The sequence below is a fragment of the Lichenostomus cassidix genome, chromosome 4 (assembly GCF_008360975.1).
Source record: "Lichenostomus cassidix isolate B80296 chromosome 4, HeHo_3.0, whole genome shotgun sequence".
Lineage (NCBI taxonomy): Eukaryota > Metazoa > Chordata > Aves > Passeriformes > Meliphagidae > Lichenostomus > Lichenostomus cassidix.
The window spans coordinates 57,262,318-57,281,171 of NC_139484.1; the positions used below are offsets into that span (position 1 = coordinate 57,262,318).

Sequence of the window (18,854 nt, forward strand, 5' to 3'; positions counted from 1 at the left end):
ACCTTTTTACAAAAATCCTCTGATGCCACAAAGGCCTTGAGCAGGTTCGAGGGTGAGAAGATGGAAAGTGGGGGTTTCTCCCTGTTTTACTTGGGCTTGAATGGATTCCTTCCTCCCCCTCCGCCTCCTCCTTGCTGGGGATGAAGGCAGCTGGCACAGTGACAGGAGTGGTGGCAATGAGGGCCCTCCTGGTGGCTCCTAATTGCCCAGCTCGTTAACAAACTCATTAATGTCAGCTGGATCCTGCTGCTTTCCCTGCCATCCCCAAGGCCCCAGTCCCCACGGGAAGCTCCACAGCCATGGATTCATCACCTCGGTCACGGAGCTTCAACCCCATTTCCTCTGCAAGTGATGGAAACACACAGAAATACCAAATTCCTGGGAAAGCCTTGAAATCATGCAGCAGGTCCAGCTCAGCCCCGTGTGAGAAGTGCCAGAGCGGCTCTGCGATGACAATCCCCAGTAAAATCCATGGATCTGGGGTGACAATTCAGGTCACAGCGATGGCCAGAGCTGGCAGAGGTTGGATGGACAGTGCTTCCAAGCCTGGCTCCTGCAGGACCAGTTTTGGGGAGATTTCTTCCTTTTCTAACAAATTTTCCCAAAGTTTCCCCAGGCTGACATTCCCAGCATTCCCCTTCGCTTGAATTTGGGTGCTGGTCAGGGATTTCAAGAAGAGCAACATCACCAAAGCCAGCTCGGGGGCCAAATCTATCCCAAATCCATGTTTTTCTGTCTCCCTCGTGTCGGATTTTGCTTCTTATCCATCAGTCTGAGCTCCAGGAATGCTCTGGGGATCAACTGCCTCTTCCTGCCTTATCCCTCTGGCTTGGGGCTCTGGGGTGTCAGGGATTGAGGAAAATGGGAACCTCTGGCCAGCGAGGATTTTAAACCTCTTTATGCCAGTTTTTGACAGGTGTCCTGGTCCCTGCTGCCGCCAAGGGCACAGCCACGGCAGGGGCTTGTTTGGATCCTCCAAAAGAGCCTGGATTTAGGGAAAACAGAACAAAAAAACCCAGGGAAACATTGGTAAAGGCTCCTGAAGTGGTTAACCAATGTTTTCCTTGAGCTTTTAGGGGATGCCCTCATTTTGGGGTGAGAAACAGCAGGTTGTGGTGGAGCAAAAGCATTTGGGAATTGGTGCCAAATGAGAAAATGCTTTAAAAGGGAAAAAATCCCGGGGAGCAGGGAGATTTGGGGAACCCAGAGAGGCTTTGTTGTGAGTGAAGCACCACAGGGTATTATGAGGTGGTTGGGAGGCTAAATAATCCCTGGGGAGGGTGGGAGAGCAGCGAGGAAAAGCTGCTGCAGCAGTGAGGGGAGGAGGGAAAACTGCCCAAAAGCAAGAAAAAAAATGGGATTTTCTAAAGCAGCCTCGGGATTGAGCCCCGTGGAGGGGAACGAGGCAGGTTGGGGCCGGGGACAAGTGGGTGCAATGGCGTGGGGCAGTTTTTGGGAAGTGAAGGGGTGATGCACAGTTGCTTCGAGATAATCAGAGGAGATAATCAGTGCAGAGAATAGAGATATATAAATCCAGGAATTGGAATCATTCCCTAGAGCCCTGGACGGCGGCGTTGGCTCTGTACAGCGACCTCCCCTCCCCAAAGGTTCCCGTGGCCTCCCAAGTTATTTTTTTAACTCTATATAAATTTAGGTCTATTTTAGTCTTTCCGCAGCGATGTGCCAGTGTCTGGAGAACCAAACATCCCTTTTCCTCCCCCATCCCTTGGTCCCTTGATGCTAAACCGGGCCCTTGGTGTGAGATCTGCTGGAGATGTCCTGGAAAAGGGGGAGAGCTGGGATTGGGGTGCAGCTGGAGCTGGGGAGGCTCCGGGAATTTTGAGGGGAGCAGGGTTCAGCTCCGGCCAGGAGTCCATGGTTTTAGCACTTTGGTTGGAAATCTCACCTGTAGACGCACTTTGATGTTGTTGCTTTGAAACTTTGGCAAGTGTAAACAATGTGTATTTAAAGAATTACAGAGAACAACCCCCAAATGAAGTGTGCAAAGAGCTATTTTATGATTCGGTGTTGAATAAAGACTCTGGAGATCGAGGTGGGTTGTCACTCTCCTGAGGGGCACGCTGGACCCACAGCAGCATCACACCAGTCAGACCAGTTGTGTTGGGGACTTACTGGAAGCATCCTGACTCCCTCTGCAGGTCCATGGGTGGCACTGGGACAAAGTGGGACACATGGGGGGAGCACTGAGAGTGGGAGGCCCTGGCACAGCTGTGGTGCCCCTAGATCCCTGGAGTGCCCAAGGCCAGGCTGGACAGGGCTTGGAGCAGCCTGGGAGGATCAAGGTCCCTCCCACCCCAAACCATCCCATGATTCTATAACATTTCTTTCACTGTGCTCCTTTGACACTTCCAACCCTCCAGACCCAAGTCTCCCCATGTTCTCCCAGCACAATTTTCTGGCCAGTCCCTCCAAATGCCTGGATCACCCCTGAAGCCCCTTGGGACTGACACAGCTGCTGCCCTGGAGCATGAAGCAAAATGGAAGATGTAAATGCTCCATGGAGCAAAAGCCAATTAAAATGTCACTGAGCAATACTGGAGAGCTCCAAGCACACAGACAGTGGCGCTCCATCCTGGAAGCACTTTGGGATGTGCCTGGAGCCTGTCCCAATTCCCAGCTTTGAAATGGGGCAAAACCCAGCCTGAAAGGTTCATTTTTTAACCCCAACCCTGAGGTGTCACTGTGTGCAACAAAGTGAAGAACAGAGGAAAGCCCAGTTTGCCACTGAGACAAACTCATTTTATTGTGTTGGAGCCTGGGTTCAAACTGCCCAGCGGGAAGGAAAACAAAAAAAACCAGTATAAATAGGCCCAAAGCCCACCCTCCAGCCCGGGAGAGGGAAGGAATGCCGAGGGCAGCCCCAGGGAGCAGGGCTGGGTGGGGAACAGCTTGTGGGGCTGCCAGGGCTGAGCTGCCCTAAGGACACCCAGCCAGCAGCTGCTGTGAGCCCTCAGAGCGACCGTGTGGCGCGTTAATTACCGCAGCAATTAATGAATGGCCTGTGCCATAGCCACGGGCTCAGTGGTTGTGGGGTCAGCCCTGTCACAGCCACGGGCTCAGTGGTTGTGGGGTCAGCCCTGTCACAGCCACGGGCTCAGTGGGTGTGGGGTCGGCCCTGCCACAGCCACGGGCTCAGTGGTTGTGGGGTCAGCCCTGCCACAGCCACGGGCTCAGTGGTTGTGGGGTCAGCCCTGCCACAGCCACGGGCTCAGTGGTTGTGGGGTCAGCCCTGCCACAGCCACGGGCTCAGTGGGTGCGGGGTCAGCCCTGCCACAGCCACGGGCTCAGTGGGTGTGGGGTCAGCCCTGTCACAGCCACGGGCTCAGTGGGTGCGGGGTCAGCCCTGCCACAGCCACGGGCTCAGTGGTTGTGGGGTCAGCCCCACCACAGGCTCAGTGGTTATGAGGTCTGCCCCGGCCGCGGCCGCGGGCTCCGGGCGCAGCGTCCACGGTGGAGCGCGGGTTGCGGATGGTCTCGTCCACGGACACGATGAGGCAGGCAGCCTCCGAGGCGGCCGTGAGCGCGTTGATCCTCACCACGGCTGGCTCCCACACGCACGCCGCAAAATTGTCAGCAATGTCCTCGTTGTTCACGTCCACACCGTACCACATGCCGCCCTGGGGACAGAGGGACAGGGATCAGTGCCACGTGCCACCCTCAGGGACAGGGATCAATACCACATCCCACCCTGTGGGATAAAGGGACAGCAATCAGTGCCACATCCCTCCCTGTAGGACAGGGATCAATGCCACATCCCTCCCTGTGCGACAGAGGAACAGTGATTGGTCTGGATTTGGGGGAGAGACTGAAAAGGGAAGACAAGGCAAATGCTGGCAGACAGAGGGAGTTTGGGCCTTGCTGTGTGAAGAGTATTTGAGGGAAACACAAAAAACCCAAACCAAGGAGTCTCTGCTTTCAGCCACCAGTGCCACCAGTATCTCATAAAGAGGAGACTTGCTCCAGTTTAGGATCACAGAGTCACTGAGGCTGGAAAAGACCTCCCAGACCATCGAGTCCAATCTGTGCCCAATCCCCACCCTGTCACCAGCCCAGAGCACGGAGAGCCACCTCCAGTGGTTGCTTGGACACCTCCAGGGCTGGAGACTCCACCACCTTCCTGGGCAGTCCCTGCCATGATGCCACAGAAACCTCACAGGACTGACTCCTGCTCCACTGCCCGGGTTTTGCATCCTCATTTTGGCATCCTCCCAAACCCCACCATCAGCAGAAGCATGAAACATGCTGGGAGTGACAGAATCCAAGGGGCAACCTCCACCCACTGGAATTAGGATCTCCCCAAGAGCAGCAATCAGGACCTACAGCCTGCAGCTCCTGTGTAAAACGCTTGGCTCAGCCGACTCCTGCACTGATTCCTTTAATGTTTAACACAGCAGCTCCTTCCTGACAAATGATGCATTTTTAAGAAGCAAATCAGAACTCCCAGCTCGGGCAGTCACCCGACAGCTGGGATCAAAGGGAAAACAGATCCTTTCCATTTATAGCAACCTGTGCCGAGCCCAGCCTTGATCTGAAACAAACACAGCATTTAATCAAAGAGGACAAGGATCCAACACGGGCTCGGCTGAGGCTCTGACAGGCTCCAGGAGGAAAAGCTGAGAGAAGGGAATCACAGCCACACAGGCTCTGCCCTGGGATCCCCTACCTGGGCGTGCTTGGCTCGCAGCTTGTTGAGGATGTTGGTGGCATCGAAGCCAGCGTTGTCACAGAGCTGCCGGGGAATGATCTCCAGGGCTTTGGCGTAGGCGCCGATCAGCAGCTGCTGCTTGCCAGGGATGGTTCTGGAATAATCCCGCAGGTACTTGGAGAGCTCCATCTCGATGGCACCGCCGCCTGCCACCACCGAGTCGTTCTGCAAGGAATGGGAATGCTCATTTTGGGAAAGGCTCTGTCAGCCCTGCCAGCCCATGGCGATCCATAGCTGTCCCTGGGATTGTCTGACAGCACTGCAGTAACACGGCAAGAACCTCCAGTGGCAGCTTCAGCAGCTCATCCCAGCTGTGCACAGGATAAAGGGGGGTTGGGGGACACTGTACCAAGGAGGGATGGCAGCACACAGCCCACTCGGGCCAGGAAAGCTTTCCACACTTCCACAGAGCTAAAGATATTGGCAGATATAGATTTAGCTAAAACTAAAGATACAGATTTAGCTAAAACTAATAATATTGGCAGCAGCAGCTTGCAGCTCAGTTTTGCTGTTTTTTTCAGAAGAGGGATCAGGACGTTCTTTTTAAAAGCAACAGCTCCAAAAATCCTGATTGCTTCTTCCCAGCCCCTCAGGACACGCAGCCTCAGAGCTGTTTTTAACCAGAAACCATCCCTACAGAGACACGTTTTTGTGTAACCCAGAAACACCCAGAGCTCGGCAGTGTCACCCAGGACCCAGCACACACCAGAGAGGCCTTGGACTTCTCCTGGTGCTTCCAGCCTGCCCTCAGAGCCAGGGGACTGACTGGGCACCAAGTCAGTGGCTTTAAGGGCATGGATGGGCATGGGACAACAATCTGCTGTTCAATCTCCTGAAGGTCCAACAAGCACAGACAGGAGACTGTGTTCCCTTTAGGATGCAGCACGGAGCAAGCACAAGGCAGAGCTGTGCAGAAGTGCAGACAAACCCCAGCTGTGCCTGGAAAGCAGCTGGAAATGCTGCCAAAGCCATGCTGAGCTGGCCAAGGAACAGCACTTGAGCAAATCCATGGGATGCTGCTCAGAGCCCTCAGCCAACCCCTGGCGTGTGAGGAGCTTTCCAGGAGGTTTCCAGGAGGTGTGGCTGTCCAGCCCACAATGCCATGCCAGCCCAGAGGAGGCTGTCCCTGGTGCTCACCTTGATGGCTCTCCTGACAATCATGATGGCATCGTGCAGGGAGCGCTCTGTCTCCTCCATGAACTGCTCTGCTCCCCCGCGCAGGATGATGGTGCAAGTCTTGGCCTTGGGGCAGCCAGTGAAGAAGTTGTACCTGCCAAAGACAGCACAGGGAGCTCAGGGCATGGAGAAGCTGCCGCTGGGCAGGCAGTGTGGGAACAGAGCCAACCCTGCAGCCACCTCACAGCCACATCGCACTCTGGGCTGAGGAGGAGCAGAGCCAGGGAATACAGAAGTGAAACTCAAGCTGACCCAGGAATATCCACTCTCTTCCTGTTGCCAGGGATTCACACTAAACTGGTGCTCCCAGTTTTCACCTGGCAGGAGCACAGATGGCAGCAGCCAGCCCCAAACAGGACTGCTCCTCCAGCAACAGGAAGGACCCCAGTGTATTGTCCCCAGCGTCACCTGCACTGACAGGGAAGTGTCAAGGTGGAACATCACAGAAGTGCCACAATCAACCCCAAAATGTGTTAGCTTTTCCATTACAAATGAAACAGTGCTACTGTGCTTCCTACAAGGCACTGCAGAATAAACATGTATTTTTAAAAGCATTTAAAAGAGGTAGGATCTCAATTAAATCTTGCTCCTTAGCCTCAAAAAGCAGCTTTTGGATACATTAAAATATACATTTTGTAACAACCTTATTTTCACCTCAACACCTTGAGAGATGCTGAACCTGCCAATGCTCTGAGCTCAACTCTTCCACCTGCTGAGAGGGCTTGCACAGCACTACAGGTCTGCAATTGGTGTCTTTACCTCTCTCCCCCAATCTGGGTCTCCTCAAAGAGCTCACAGCAGCCCAGCACATCATCCGTCAGGGCATTGACACTGGTCTGGATGGATCCCCCACAGGCCTGCAGGGAATGGAGACAAAGCATGGAATTACCAGTGCTGACAATCCACACCAACCTCCCAGCAGGCTCCACCCCTTAGGGACAGCCTAGCTGTTGACCCACCCTGCAGGCAGATTCAGGAAAACCCTTCTCTTCCCTCCTGTCTCGTGGATCCAGCCAACCCTCAACAGCAAAATGAGATTATGCAGCTTCAAGGTGCTGACTCACAGGCTTGAGTCCAGGAGATACACAAACAAAGCTCAGGAAAAGACCACTTATGATGGAACAGGGAAGAACTTAGGAAAACAAACCCCTACTGATGCATTGAACAGATCTTATCATATCTAACAGCACAGAGTAAGTGAAGAGCAGCGTGGATGCAATTAGTGTGTGACTGCTCATTCCATCAACGAACAGCCTTGTCCTTTTAAACCCTCAGAAGGAGCAGTGAGTCAGTGACCAGCTGTTTGGGAAAGCCCAGCCTGGGGGTGTCAGAACTGAATACAAGGCTTTCCCCTGAGCCAAGGGAACTCACTCACCATCATGGTCCTCTTGAGATCCTCCTCGGGGACACGGCCAGCACAGAACATGTCCCTGTCTGCAAAGTACTGCGTGGCCACGTCACCGATGGGAAGCTTTGACAGCACAACCTTGGCTCCCGACTTGTGGATTTTGTCTAGTTTGTCGTACAGGATGTTCCACTCGGCATCCACGATGGCCTGGTAATCCTGGCAGGGAGGAGAGAGGGACAGGTGTGTGTGACAGGGACTGGGAATGCACAGAGCTGCTTCCAGCACTGCAGTTGGAAGAGCTGTTTTATGGCATTGCCCAAATGGGAACCTTGTCTGCTTCAACCTCAGGAGGCTCCTGCAGCATTCCACGCACTCTTTGATAAACTCTGCCTGGAAGGCCACTGGTGAGGCCTAAGGCAGTCAGCACAGAGCTGATGGCTCAGCACAGCTGGGGCACAATGACAGCACAGAAACATGTCCTGAACTTGCTGGGATTCTAAGTCTGCTGCACCCTCACTCCAAACAGGACAGCACAACGCACCAGGTGTTTCCTGGTGTGAAGGATGTGCAGAAGGCAAACTCATTTACCATGGGATGGCTTGGGTAGGAAGGGACCTTAAAGATCACTATTTCCAACCACTGCCATAGGCAGGGACACCTTCCACCATCCCAGGCTGCTCCAAACCTGGAGCACATCCAACCTGGCCTTGGACACTGCCAGGGATCCAGGGGCAGCCAGAGTTTCTCTGGGCACCCTGGGCCAGGGCCTCACCACCCTCACAGGGAACTATTCCTTCCCAATATCCCATCCATCCCTGCCCTCTGGCAGTGGGAAGCCATTCCCTGTGTCCTGTCCCTCCATGCCTTGTCCCCAGTCCCTCTACAGCTCTCCTGGAGCCGCTTTAGGCCCTGGCAGGAGCTCTGAGCTCTCCCTGTGTCCTTTCCTTCCCCAGATGAACCCCCCCAGCTCTCCCAGCCTGTTTCCAGCCCTCAGACCATGTCCATGGCCTTCCTATCTCCTCCTTATCCCACTGGAGCAGCATCCCCCACATGTCCCAGGGAAGAGGCAGCAGTCCAGGCTCCCCTTTGGCTCTTACCTCCACTGTGTTCACTCTGACCTCGGCGTTGTCCTTCTCAGCTTTGAGCTCCAGCTCCACGTTGAGCAGGGCGATTTTGGGGGATTGGTACTTCTTGGGCTGCATCTCAAACCCAGCATAGGAGAAGGTTTTCTTAAAGGCAACTCCAGCCACCAGCTGGGAGTCCTGGAACACAGGGATTCGCCTCAGGCTCAGCCTCCCAAGGTTTTCTCCACAGGGTTAACAGTAACTCCCACAGGACACTCCCTGCTTCCAGAGGCCTCATTTACAAAGCTTTCCTCCCTGCTTCCAGAGGCCTCATTTACAAAGCCTTCCCAGCACTGTCTCCTCTGATTAACCCACTTTTAGAGGAAATAAGCAGCAAGGATTTCTTTCAGCCCACAAAAGCAGCTTCCTCTCCACCCCTCAAAACTCCACAGCCAAAAACCCTCCACACAACCTGAAGATCAAGGAAGGGAGCAATCAGTTCTCTCCCTGATCTCTTTCCCATTCCTCCCCTTTGAACATGGATATTCCTCATCCACAGCCCCACTGGACGCTGTTTATTTTGCTCTGGAAAATTCTTCCAACTTCCATCACCACCTCCTGGATTTTTTGCAACAGGACAGCCCTGCCCAACACCATCCCTGACATTAACTGCCTGACTTCCTGGGTGAAGAGAAATCAGGATCTAAATGCTCCACAGGGGTTGTCCCACAGCCAGGAACAATCCCCTACCACATATCCAGGTGTAGCCCCAGACACAACAGGTTTTCCAGCACTGTGGCACAAACCACACATCCCACCTGCCCTGCCCACCACTAAATCAGCTCCTTCATGAGATTTTCCTTGCATTTTCCCCAATCCAGTAATCCCACGTACAACCAGGACTTCTGGATCCAGACTTAACAAAGACTTCCCACAAAAAAAGAAAAAAATTTGCAGAGATAAATGGAATTTGTGTCATTAACATTTTTTGCTGCAGAGGGCAGGGAGGTGAAGAGTGTATTTGGCTCAAAAAACAGATTCTCTACCTATGGAAAAGAAATCCAGCCCTAAGTGCCAAGCTCTCTCCTCACACCAACAGCTTTGTTCCACTTTGGGAATTCCCCAACAGGCACTGCCAAGCCAGGCTGCATTCCTACTAGAGCCAACCCACCACAAGAGCTGTGATTCCTGTCTCTTATCCTTCAGGAAGGCTCTAATACTTACTTCCAAAGCTCCTCCTTGCACCTTCTTTATCCCAATCATTTTGAGCTGTAATAAGTCATCCAACATCATCACAGCATCTACAACCATCTTGGAGAAAAACTCTTTGCTCTGGGAGATGAGCTTGGAGCTCAGGGCTGTGGCTGCACACTTTTCCAGGAGACTCCTCTGCTCGCTGCAGGAGAGGAAAACAAGGGTTTGGTCACTTCCAAATCTTTCCACAAGCCCCAAACTCTGTGTGTGGCATTGTTAATCAGAGAGTTGTTTAGGCTGGAAAAAACCTTTAAGATCATCGAGCTCAGCGCTGCCCAGGCCACCACTGCCCCATGTCCCCAAGTGCCACATCCACAGGGCTCTGAAATCCCTCCAGCCATGGGGACTCCACCAGGGCTGGACAGTCCTTTCAAGCAGGAATTTCCCCAAAATCCACCCTGAGCCTCCCCTGGCCCAGCCTGAGGCTGTCCCCTCTCCTCCTGTCCCTGTTCCCTGGAGCACAGCCTGAACCCCTGGCTGTCCCCTCCTGGCAGCAGTTGTGCAGAGCCACAAGGTCCCCCTGAGCCTCCTTTGCTCCAGGCTCAGCTCTTTTCCCAGCTCCCTCAGGATCTTTCTTGTCTTGAGGGGCCCAAACTTCTCTCTGCTGGACTCAAAGATCAGCTCCCTCCTGTCCATGGGGAGAACAAGGCACATGTGCAAATCCCACACTGACAAATCCCAGCATCCTTTTTAGAGCTGGAGCATCAGCTCAGCACTGACCAGGCTGATCGGCTTTTAGGCACCAAAAACCAGAAAAGAGCAGGTCCTTTCCCTCATCCCAAGGCAGGAAGATGTTTCTGAAACCCTCTAAGGGCAGCACATTCTCTGAAGAATTAACTCAGGTAATGCATGTGCAGCAAGTGGTGATACAGAGACACCAGGGAAATGTGCATCCAACTGCCAGGCTCTATCCCTTCAGTCCCTGCTGACCATGGGAATCACTGCATTTCCCATCACAGGACAGCACTTGGGGTTTTTTCCATCATTTTTTCAGCATTTGGTTTGGACAATCCATTTTTGTTTAGTCAAGATGGTTATGCAGCTGAAATACTTCATATTGACTGCAGGTATCAGCAAGGTCAAATAGACAAGAGCTTAAAATCCAGGGAGAAAAGGAACTCCAGTATTCTCACCTCAGTTGAAGGGATCATTTCCTTACTGCTATGAGCTATCTACCCTGGTATGTGCCAGCTAACAAGGGATCTGATCCTCAGGGAAATGCTGAGATTTAACACTGCCACTGACTGCAGCAAGAGCTGCAAGACTCCACCGTTGCAAAAAAGAAATCAGGCCACTTATTTTGGTGCCCAGGTTCCTTGGTGAGCTCTGGGAGACACTGCCCTACATCATTCCCTGCAGCCAAGTGAGAGCACAGCATCACCCCTGGAGCAGCAGGAAATTCCAGGTAAATTAGGAATAACCCCAGTGTGGGGCTGCAGCTGTCTGGATCCACCTGGAGAGCTCAGCCAGCACCACAGAATTCAGGAGCATCCTCACAGCACTTCACTGGAGCCCAGAACACAACCAGGTCATCTCCAGGGGAAACTTACTCTTTATCCTCCTTCTTCACGGAGACAGCGATTTCTTTGATCTTGTTCACAGCCTGGCAAAAAGGCAACAGCTGGATTAATGATTTATGCTCCAAAGATAATGAGCCCTCCAGCCTCTCTCTTTGTATTTTATCTTTTGTTCTCTGCTCCAACGTCACTGAAGTTTCACGTGTTTAAGTTATTCCACCCCTGCCAGTGCAGTAATTCCAAGGAACTGATGTATGAGGAGTGGGAAGAGGCTCACAGCTGCTCTACTGTTTTCAGCAGAGGTTTTGGGAATCAAAGAGCTACTGAGGATTGAACCTCCAAAAATCAGCTTAATGGGACCAACAGGCTTCACAAGACACAAGGCTTACTAAGGAGCAGCAGAGAACAGAATGGGAAACAAGTTCTCCATTTATTCACTCCTCCTTGGAAAAAATCCCAAAGAAGCGAGAGCACTCCAGAGGTACTGACTGGTAACAGCAGGCATTGGCACCAGGAGAGGCACTGCTGTTTGCAGGGAGCCAGGACGAGATCGCTGCTGTCACTCCCCACACCCATTCTGAACTGGGTTTCCCCTGAAGTGTGTCACTGTCCCCGTGTGGCTGGCAAAGAGCTGTCCCCAGACACCCCTGAGGAGCCAGCCACCCCCAAGGAGCCTCCCCCCTGCCACCCCCCTGCCGTGCCTCACCAGCTGCGTGGCAGTGCGGAAAGCTCGGATGATGATCTGGGGATGGAGCCCTTCCTCCACGTAGGGCTTCACCTGCTTCAGGAACTCTGCTGCCAGCAGGGTAACAGATGTGGTGCCATCACCCACCTGATGGACACGGACACTGTGTCACCCCCACCCTTGTCACCCCACACCGCGTCACCCCCACGCTGCAGAAACCCCCTGACAGCAACTCCAAAACCACTCCAGGCTTCCAGGAAACCAGAGCTCAGGATTTTATCTGCTGAATGATTTGTGGCTGAATCCCTCAGTGATTCAGACTGGTCTTGGCGGGAAGGGAGCTTAAAACCCACCCAGTGCCACCCCTGCCATGGCAGAGACACCTCCCACTATCCCAGGCTGCTCCAAGCCCCAATGTCCAAGCTGCCCTTGGACACTGCAGGGATCCAGGGGCACCACAGCTGCTCTGGCAATTCCAGCCCAGCCCCTCCCCACCCTCCCAGCCAGCAATCTCTCATTCCCAGGATCCCAGCCCAATGGCAGTGGGAAGCCATTCCCTGTCTCCTGTCCCTCCATGCCTTGTCCCCAGTCCCTCTGCAGCTCTCCTGGAGCCCCTTTAGGCACTGCCAGGGGCTCTGAGCTCTCCCTGGCTCCTTCCCTTCTCCAGGGAACATTCCCAACTCTCTCAGCCTGCCTCCAGAGCAGACAGAATAAATCCCAGCAGTCCAGGAGCAATTCCCACCAGTTAACCAAAGCCCATGGAACCACTGACACTCAGGTGGCTCTGTGTCACACTCCCAGGGACAGCCAGGCTCCCCTCCCACCTCTGCATCCTGGGATTTGGCGATGTCCACCAAGGTCTTCGCAGCCGGATGGACAACGTCCAGCAGCTTCAGGATTGTGGCTCCATCGTTGGAGATGGTGGCTTTGCCTGGGCAGCAGAGAAAAGGAAACTATGTTTTAATACTAGGTGTAAAGCCCTTGGCTCCCTGTCTTTCGGGCTCTCAGCAGGTTCCTCTGTTCCATCAGAACTGAGTCTTTTCAGGCCTTTCAGGACCTCTCCACACCAACAAAGGTTTGTTTTCATTTCCTTCTTCATTTCCTTCTTCTCAACAATCCCCCCAGACAGATAAAACCATATTCTAGTCTGATACATGCATGAAGAAAGAGCTTTGAAATCATACTGGTTATCAGATAAATTTAAATCCAATTATCCTTTTGAACAAGGATTTATTACAGTTCCTATAGGTAAAAACTATTTAAAGTAATTACAGTAAAATAAATTAATTAAGACTTCTGACCCCACTCTACAGGAAAAAAAAAACTAAACAAAAAATGAGTTTTCTGACTTAATATAAATCTTTTCAGAGTGCGGGCAAAGCTCATCCCTGAATCACACTCCAAAAAAGATTAAAAATCAACCTAGGAACATCCACTGACCTCACACTCAGCCACAACAAGAGCTGAGTAATTTCACAGGTATCATGAGTCCCATTTAAAAATAGAGATGGCCAAAAATACCTGAAGACAGGTTCAACACATTCTGTTTCTCCTGTCTAGCACAGACTTACACTGGATACATCCAATCCCACTGACCCTGGATCTCCCCAGGTGCCCCAGCTCAGGCTGGCAGCAGCAAACAGGGAAACCTCAGGCTGGAGTGACAATTGTCCTTTTTTCTACAGGGTATGTCAAGGTGTTGAACAGACACTGAGACAGAAACTGAACCTCTGCTCTGAGAGCCAAGTTTAGCACAGACTGAGCATGCTAAAATTCACATATATGCAAACGCTGGGTTTAACTGACCCGGAGATGAAGTAAATACAGTGCTCTGGGAGATGATTCCCAGGTCATTTTTCCATGTCCCTGCGCTTACCCCGATCATCCACGATGAGCTTGTCCATGCCCCGCGGGCCCAGCGTGGTGCGCACGGCCTCGGCAATCACCTGGCAGGCATTGATGTTGCTGACAAGCTGGGGGATGCCCTGGGAGGTGTCTGTGCCCTCCTTCAGCAGGATAACCGGAGTTGGCTGCAGGAGAACCCATGGCAGAACTGTTACCCCAATCCCAACAAACTCCTCACAGCCCAGAGCCACAACTGTGCAAGACCAAGAGCAAACCGACAGACTCCCAGTAATTCCTCTGCTCCACAGAACCCAACTGCTTTCCACCTCCTACTGCTCCCACAGCCTTGGGAATTCACCCAGCCACTTCCACAAGAGACTCTGGGACCACACAGTAATTGTCCCAAAAATAATGGGGGTTCTTTGGGGCAGCATTGCTCAGTGAGGTTCTGATTCTGATGCTGGGCTGCAGGAAACAGAACAGGTAGGAATTACCGAGACAGTAAGGAACTGAACAAATTTGGGTGATGGAAGCACCAGAAAATCAGTGACTGCCCCATCCCTGGAAGTGTCCAAGGCCAGGATGGACAGGGCTTGGAGTAACCTAGGACAGTAAAGTGTCCCTGCCCATGGCAGGGTGTGGAACTCGATGGGCTGTAAGGTCCCTTCCAACCCAAACCATTCTGTGAGTGCTGCAACCATCTCACAGGCAGAGCTCAAGCAAAGCCCAAACATAATCAAAATTTGGGATGCACTGGTTTGGAACAGCCGCCAGCAGGCAGAGAACAAACTTAAACCATGTCTGTTGCACTGAGGGGTCACAAGTACAAGACAAGGAACTACTGGAGAGGAGGGTTCAGTGATGGGCACAAAGATGACTTGGGGTCTGGAGCATCTCTTGGAAGTGGAGAGACTGGGGGAGCTGGGCTTGGTTAATCCAGAGAAGGGAAGGTTGAGAGGGGATCCCATCAACCCATACAAATCTCTCCAAGGAGGTGTCAGGAGGTTGGTGCCTGACTCTTTTTGGTGGTGCCCAGTGACAGGATAGAAATTGAAACACAGGAGGCTCCACCTCAACATGAGGAAGAAGAGTTTCCATGGAAAGTGACAGAGCCCTGGTACACCTGCACAGGGAGGCCTTGGAGTGTTCCCCTCTGGGGGCATCCCAAACCCAGGCGGACGTGTCCCTGTGTCACCTGCTCCAGGTGACCCTGCCTGGCCAGAGGGTTGCACTGAGTGATCTCCAGCCCTGTCTATTGTGTGATCCCCGAATCCTGGAGACGTTTTGTGGAACAAAACGCAGAGCCTCCTTCCACACCCAGCAGAGCAGGGATCTCAGTGGAAACGGAACCATTTATCCCCAGGAAAAGCAGGCGGGTGGCACATCCACCTCCACATCCCCGCGGGGCTCGGAGCAGGGCAGCGCCAGGGCCGGAGGGATCCCGGACCGAGGCTGTAGGGCTGCGGGGAGCAGAGCCGGGCCGGAGCAGAGGCCGCGGGCCGGAGCTGCAGGCTCTCCGCTCCCACCCGCTCCAGCCAGCGCAGCCTGCATCCGGCGGGGAGCGGCCGCGACCCGCCCGGCACATCCCGCTACCGCCAGGCCTGCGCGGCGGGGCGCCTCCATCCCCGCAGCCCAGCCCGCCGCCACCCCGCCACACGCGGTCCCCGGAGGGCGGCGGGGGCTCAGCGGCCCGTGCCGGGTGGCGGGACGCGGGGACAGCGGCGGATGGCGGCGGATGGCGCGCTGGCGCGGCGGTCACTCACCATCATCGCGGCGGCTCCTCGCTCCCGGCCCCGCCCCACAATGCACCGCGCACGCCCAGAACCTTCCCGGGGGCGGGCCGGGGTGGGATCACTGTTTGGCAAGGCGGGCAGAGGGCGCGCAGCGTGAGGAGCCGGGACGGAGCATTATTTGGCAGGGGACACCGCGGTGACAGCGCGCTGCCCGCGCCGGCTCGCGCGTGATTGACGGCGGCGCACACCAATAGAAAGGAGAGCGTTGGATGTCTCCGCCAATCGGGAGCGAGGGGCGGGTCGGTAGGCGGGGCGGGGCGCAGCCATGCTGCTCTGGCTCTGGCTCTGGCTCTGCGGCTGCTGCTGGCCGGCCCGCGGTGAGTGAGGGGCGCAGGGGGGACAGCGGCACCGGGACCCGCACACACCCCGAGCAGCTCGGGCCTCCCCGCTCGGCGCACCGTGAGCCCGCTGTATTTCCCGTCCGGGCGCCCCGGCCCCATTGCGATGCCATTCGTGTGTCCCTGTCCCCCTGTATTTCCCCTCCCGGCCCCATTGCGATTCCATTTCTCTGTACCTATCCCCCTGTATTTCCCCTCCCTTCCCCATTGCGATTCCCCTCCTGTCCCCGCACAGGGCTCCGGGGCCATTTCCCCGCGGTACGCCCCCACCTCATTGCGTTTCTCCTCCTACATCCCGATCCGGGTGTATTTCCCCTCCTGCGCCCCAATCCGGATGCGTTTCTTTCCCTGCATCCCCACCTGGCTGCATTTCCCCTCCTGCAGCCCAATCCTGGTGCAATTCCCTCGGTGCCCCTCGACCTGGTTGCGTTTCCCCATCCAGCCCCCCAGTCCAGCAGCATTCCCACTTGGTGCACTCTGAGCCCATTGTATTTCTCCTCTGGGCCCTGCGATCCAGGTGCATTTCCCATCACTGCACCCCAGCTCCATTGCATTTCCTGCTGCATCCTAATCCAAGTGCATTTTCCTTCAGTGCACTGTGATCCAGGTGCATTTCCCCCCTGTTCCGCTCAATCTGGGTGCCTATCACCCCTATCTCCTCCATGGTCCGGCAGCATTTTCCCCATGCCGCTGCCTTTCCTGCCCCCATTCCCTCTCAGCCCCGGGGAACTGCTGTGTCTCCCCTTGGAAATCCTCAAAACCCTTGGGGCATTTTGGGTCCTGACCCTTGAGCCCAGCCAGGAGTTGGCATTGCCAGTGGGTGCATCCTCTCCCCTGTGGGTCAGGAGTGATAACTGAGAATTTTCCCCTTTTTTCAGGGATTTTGCCTTTAGTTTCCCTTGTCTCTCAGCCCTGTCCTTTCACCCCCAGGTTTACGCATCCATGAATATTTGTACTTCCAAGTGCTGAGCCCCGGAGACATTCGCTACATCTTCACTGCCACCCCAGCCAAGGATTTCGGTGGTGTGTTTGTAAGTATTAAAAACTGAATTTGGCACTTCACGTCCCTCCATCCCAGTACTGCTCCTTGCTGCGGCTCAGTGATTTGGAGTTTTGATAAAAATGGAGCTCATTGCTCTTCCATGAGCATCCTTGGCCTCAGCAGGCTTCCTGAGGTGGGGATTGGTCCCAGGGTTGGCTCTGAGCATCCTTGCACCTGAGAGCCCAAAATCTCCCTAAAATAGCCCACACATGGATGAGCAGGGTGTGGGACAGCTGGAGTGGGGCTGGGAAGGGGAAGCAGCTCCAATACCCCCTGGCTCACCCCTGCCTGTCTCCTCGGAGAACACAAGGTACGACCAGATCCACCTGGTCCCGGCGGATCCTCCAGAAGCCTGTGGAGAGCTGAACAATGGGGTCTTCATCCAGGACCAGATCGCCTTGGTGGAGAGGGGGTAGGTCTGGCGTCACGGGAGCTGCTAGGGGGGGAAGATGGACAGGAGGGAAACGATGGCCACATCTCCCATCACCTCCAGATTCTTGCTGTGACTTTCCCCAGCTGGGTAAATGAGGAATATGTGAGGGAGTTCCTAGCCAGGAGCATTTAATTTTGTCTATTTTAGTCTGTGGTAAGGTGGAAAAAACCCTGTCTGGGTTCAGATTGAAAGAGAGTAGGTTTAGATTAGACAGTGGGAAAGAACTCTTCCTTATGAGAGTGGTGAGGCCCTGGCACAGGTTGCCCAAAAAAGTTCTGGATGCCTCATGTCCCTGGAGGTGTCCAAGACCAGGTTGCATGGGGCTTGGAGCAACCTGGGATGGTGGAACGTGTCCTTGCCCATGGCAGGGGGTGGGACCGGATGAGCTTTAAGGTCTCTTCCAACCCAATCCATTCAGTGATTTTATTTTATATTTTCTTAGGAGTGTGGGTGGCTGGTGCCTAAAATACAGACTCAGAGGTGCAGGCTTTGGAGGAGGTGTGGAATCAGGGATACAATCCCTAGTTTGGGTTTCTCCAGGCAAGCTCTGGCACATCCAGGCTTTGGAGCTACCTGTGGCCACCACAGGTTGGTCACTGTGTCATCCCTCTGTGCCACAGGGGCTGCTCGTTCCTATCCAAGACCCGAGTGATCCAGGAGCACGGTGGGCGGGCAGTGATCATCGCTGACAATGCCTATGACAATGACAGCTTCTACATCGAGATGATCCAGGACAGCTCCCGGCGCACAGCTGACATCCCCGCGCTCTTCCTGCTGGGCAGGGACGGGTATGAGCCTGGGCTGCCTTCCTGGGGTGGGACAGCTCACGGGAATGGCCAAGGCACAGCCTTGTCCCCTCACAACAGGGAGGTCCCATGGTCAGCGTGGCCCTGCCGGCCTTTGGGAGTCACATTTTGCATGGATTCAGTGATGGTTAATTGGCAGTTTGAGCTGGGCTGTGGGTTGTGCTCGGGTCTGGCTGCACTCTCCCAGCTCCCACAGTTTGGGAACACCTGTCACCCCTTTATCCCTCCAGGTACATGATCAGGCGCTCCCTGGAGCAGCATGGGCTCCCCTGGGCTGTCATCTCCATTCCTGTCAACGTCACCAGCATTCCCACCTACGAGATGATGCAGCCCCCCTGGACCTTCTGGTAGCAGCAAGAGGCTGTGGCATATCAAGGACTTCCTGGTGGATCCCAGGATCTCATCCTAAGGACCAGCTTTGAGGAAAGGATCCCAACATGCTCCAGAGATCCCGCTGGATTCGGTGACACGGAGATCTTTCTGCTGGCACCGGTGTGTGGCTGAGAGCAAACACCAGTGCCAGGGGGGAACCTTGAGCCTGGCACCGAGCTGTGACTGTGTGGGAGGGAGGTGAGGGCCCAGAGCACTTCCCAGGAAACATTTGACCTTGTGCTGCTGATTTGGAGGGATGCAGGACTGGCAGGGATGGGAGGGAGAGCGATACAGGCTTGGTCTACTAGCAGGGCTCACCCGATGTCTGTATATTTTTGTCTGAGCTAATGAAGTCTGAGTAAGTTTTAGAGAAAGGGAAGTTTCTCTTTTATTTCCAGCAGTCAGTGGATGAAGGGGTAAATGTCATCCCCCAATTTTTTTCCTAGTTAAACTTC

General features: G+C 54.3%; 2 protein-coding genes across 2 annotated transcripts; one reads left to right on the forward strand and one right to left on the reverse strand.

Moving 5' to 3' along the window:
* Positions 1 to 2,738: 2,738 nt before the first annotated feature.
* On the reverse strand, positions 2,739 to 15,524 carry CCT7 (chaperonin containing TCP1 subunit 7). The gene is made up of 12 exons (XM_085059318.1): positions 15,379 to 15,524; positions 13,647 to 13,800; positions 12,595 to 12,701; positions 11,792 to 11,917; positions 11,119 to 11,171; positions 9,539 to 9,710; positions 8,348 to 8,512; positions 7,278 to 7,466; positions 6,662 to 6,759; positions 5,864 to 5,996; positions 4,685 to 4,891; positions 2,739 to 3,638 (listed from the first exon to the last, which is right to left on the reverse strand). Exons 1-12 carry the CDS (start codon positions 15,382 to 15,384, stop codon positions 3,414 to 3,416), a joined length of 1,635 nt encoding a protein of 544 aa, XP_084915444.1. The 5' UTR covers positions 15,385 to 15,524; the 3' UTR covers positions 2,739 to 3,413.
* Positions 15,525 to 15,582: 58 nt separating this feature from the next.
* Positions 15,583 to 18,773, forward strand: PRADC1 (protease associated domain containing 1). Its single transcript, XM_085059321.1, has 5 exons — positions 15,583 to 15,725; positions 16,677 to 16,777; positions 17,091 to 17,200; positions 17,842 to 18,009; positions 18,258 to 18,773. Exons 1-5 carry the CDS (start codon positions 15,674 to 15,676, stop codon positions 18,376 to 18,378), a joined length of 552 nt encoding a protein of 183 aa, XP_084915447.1. The 5' UTR covers positions 15,583 to 15,673; the 3' UTR covers positions 18,379 to 18,773.
* The last annotated feature ends 81 nt before the right edge of the window (positions 18,774 to 18,854 follow it).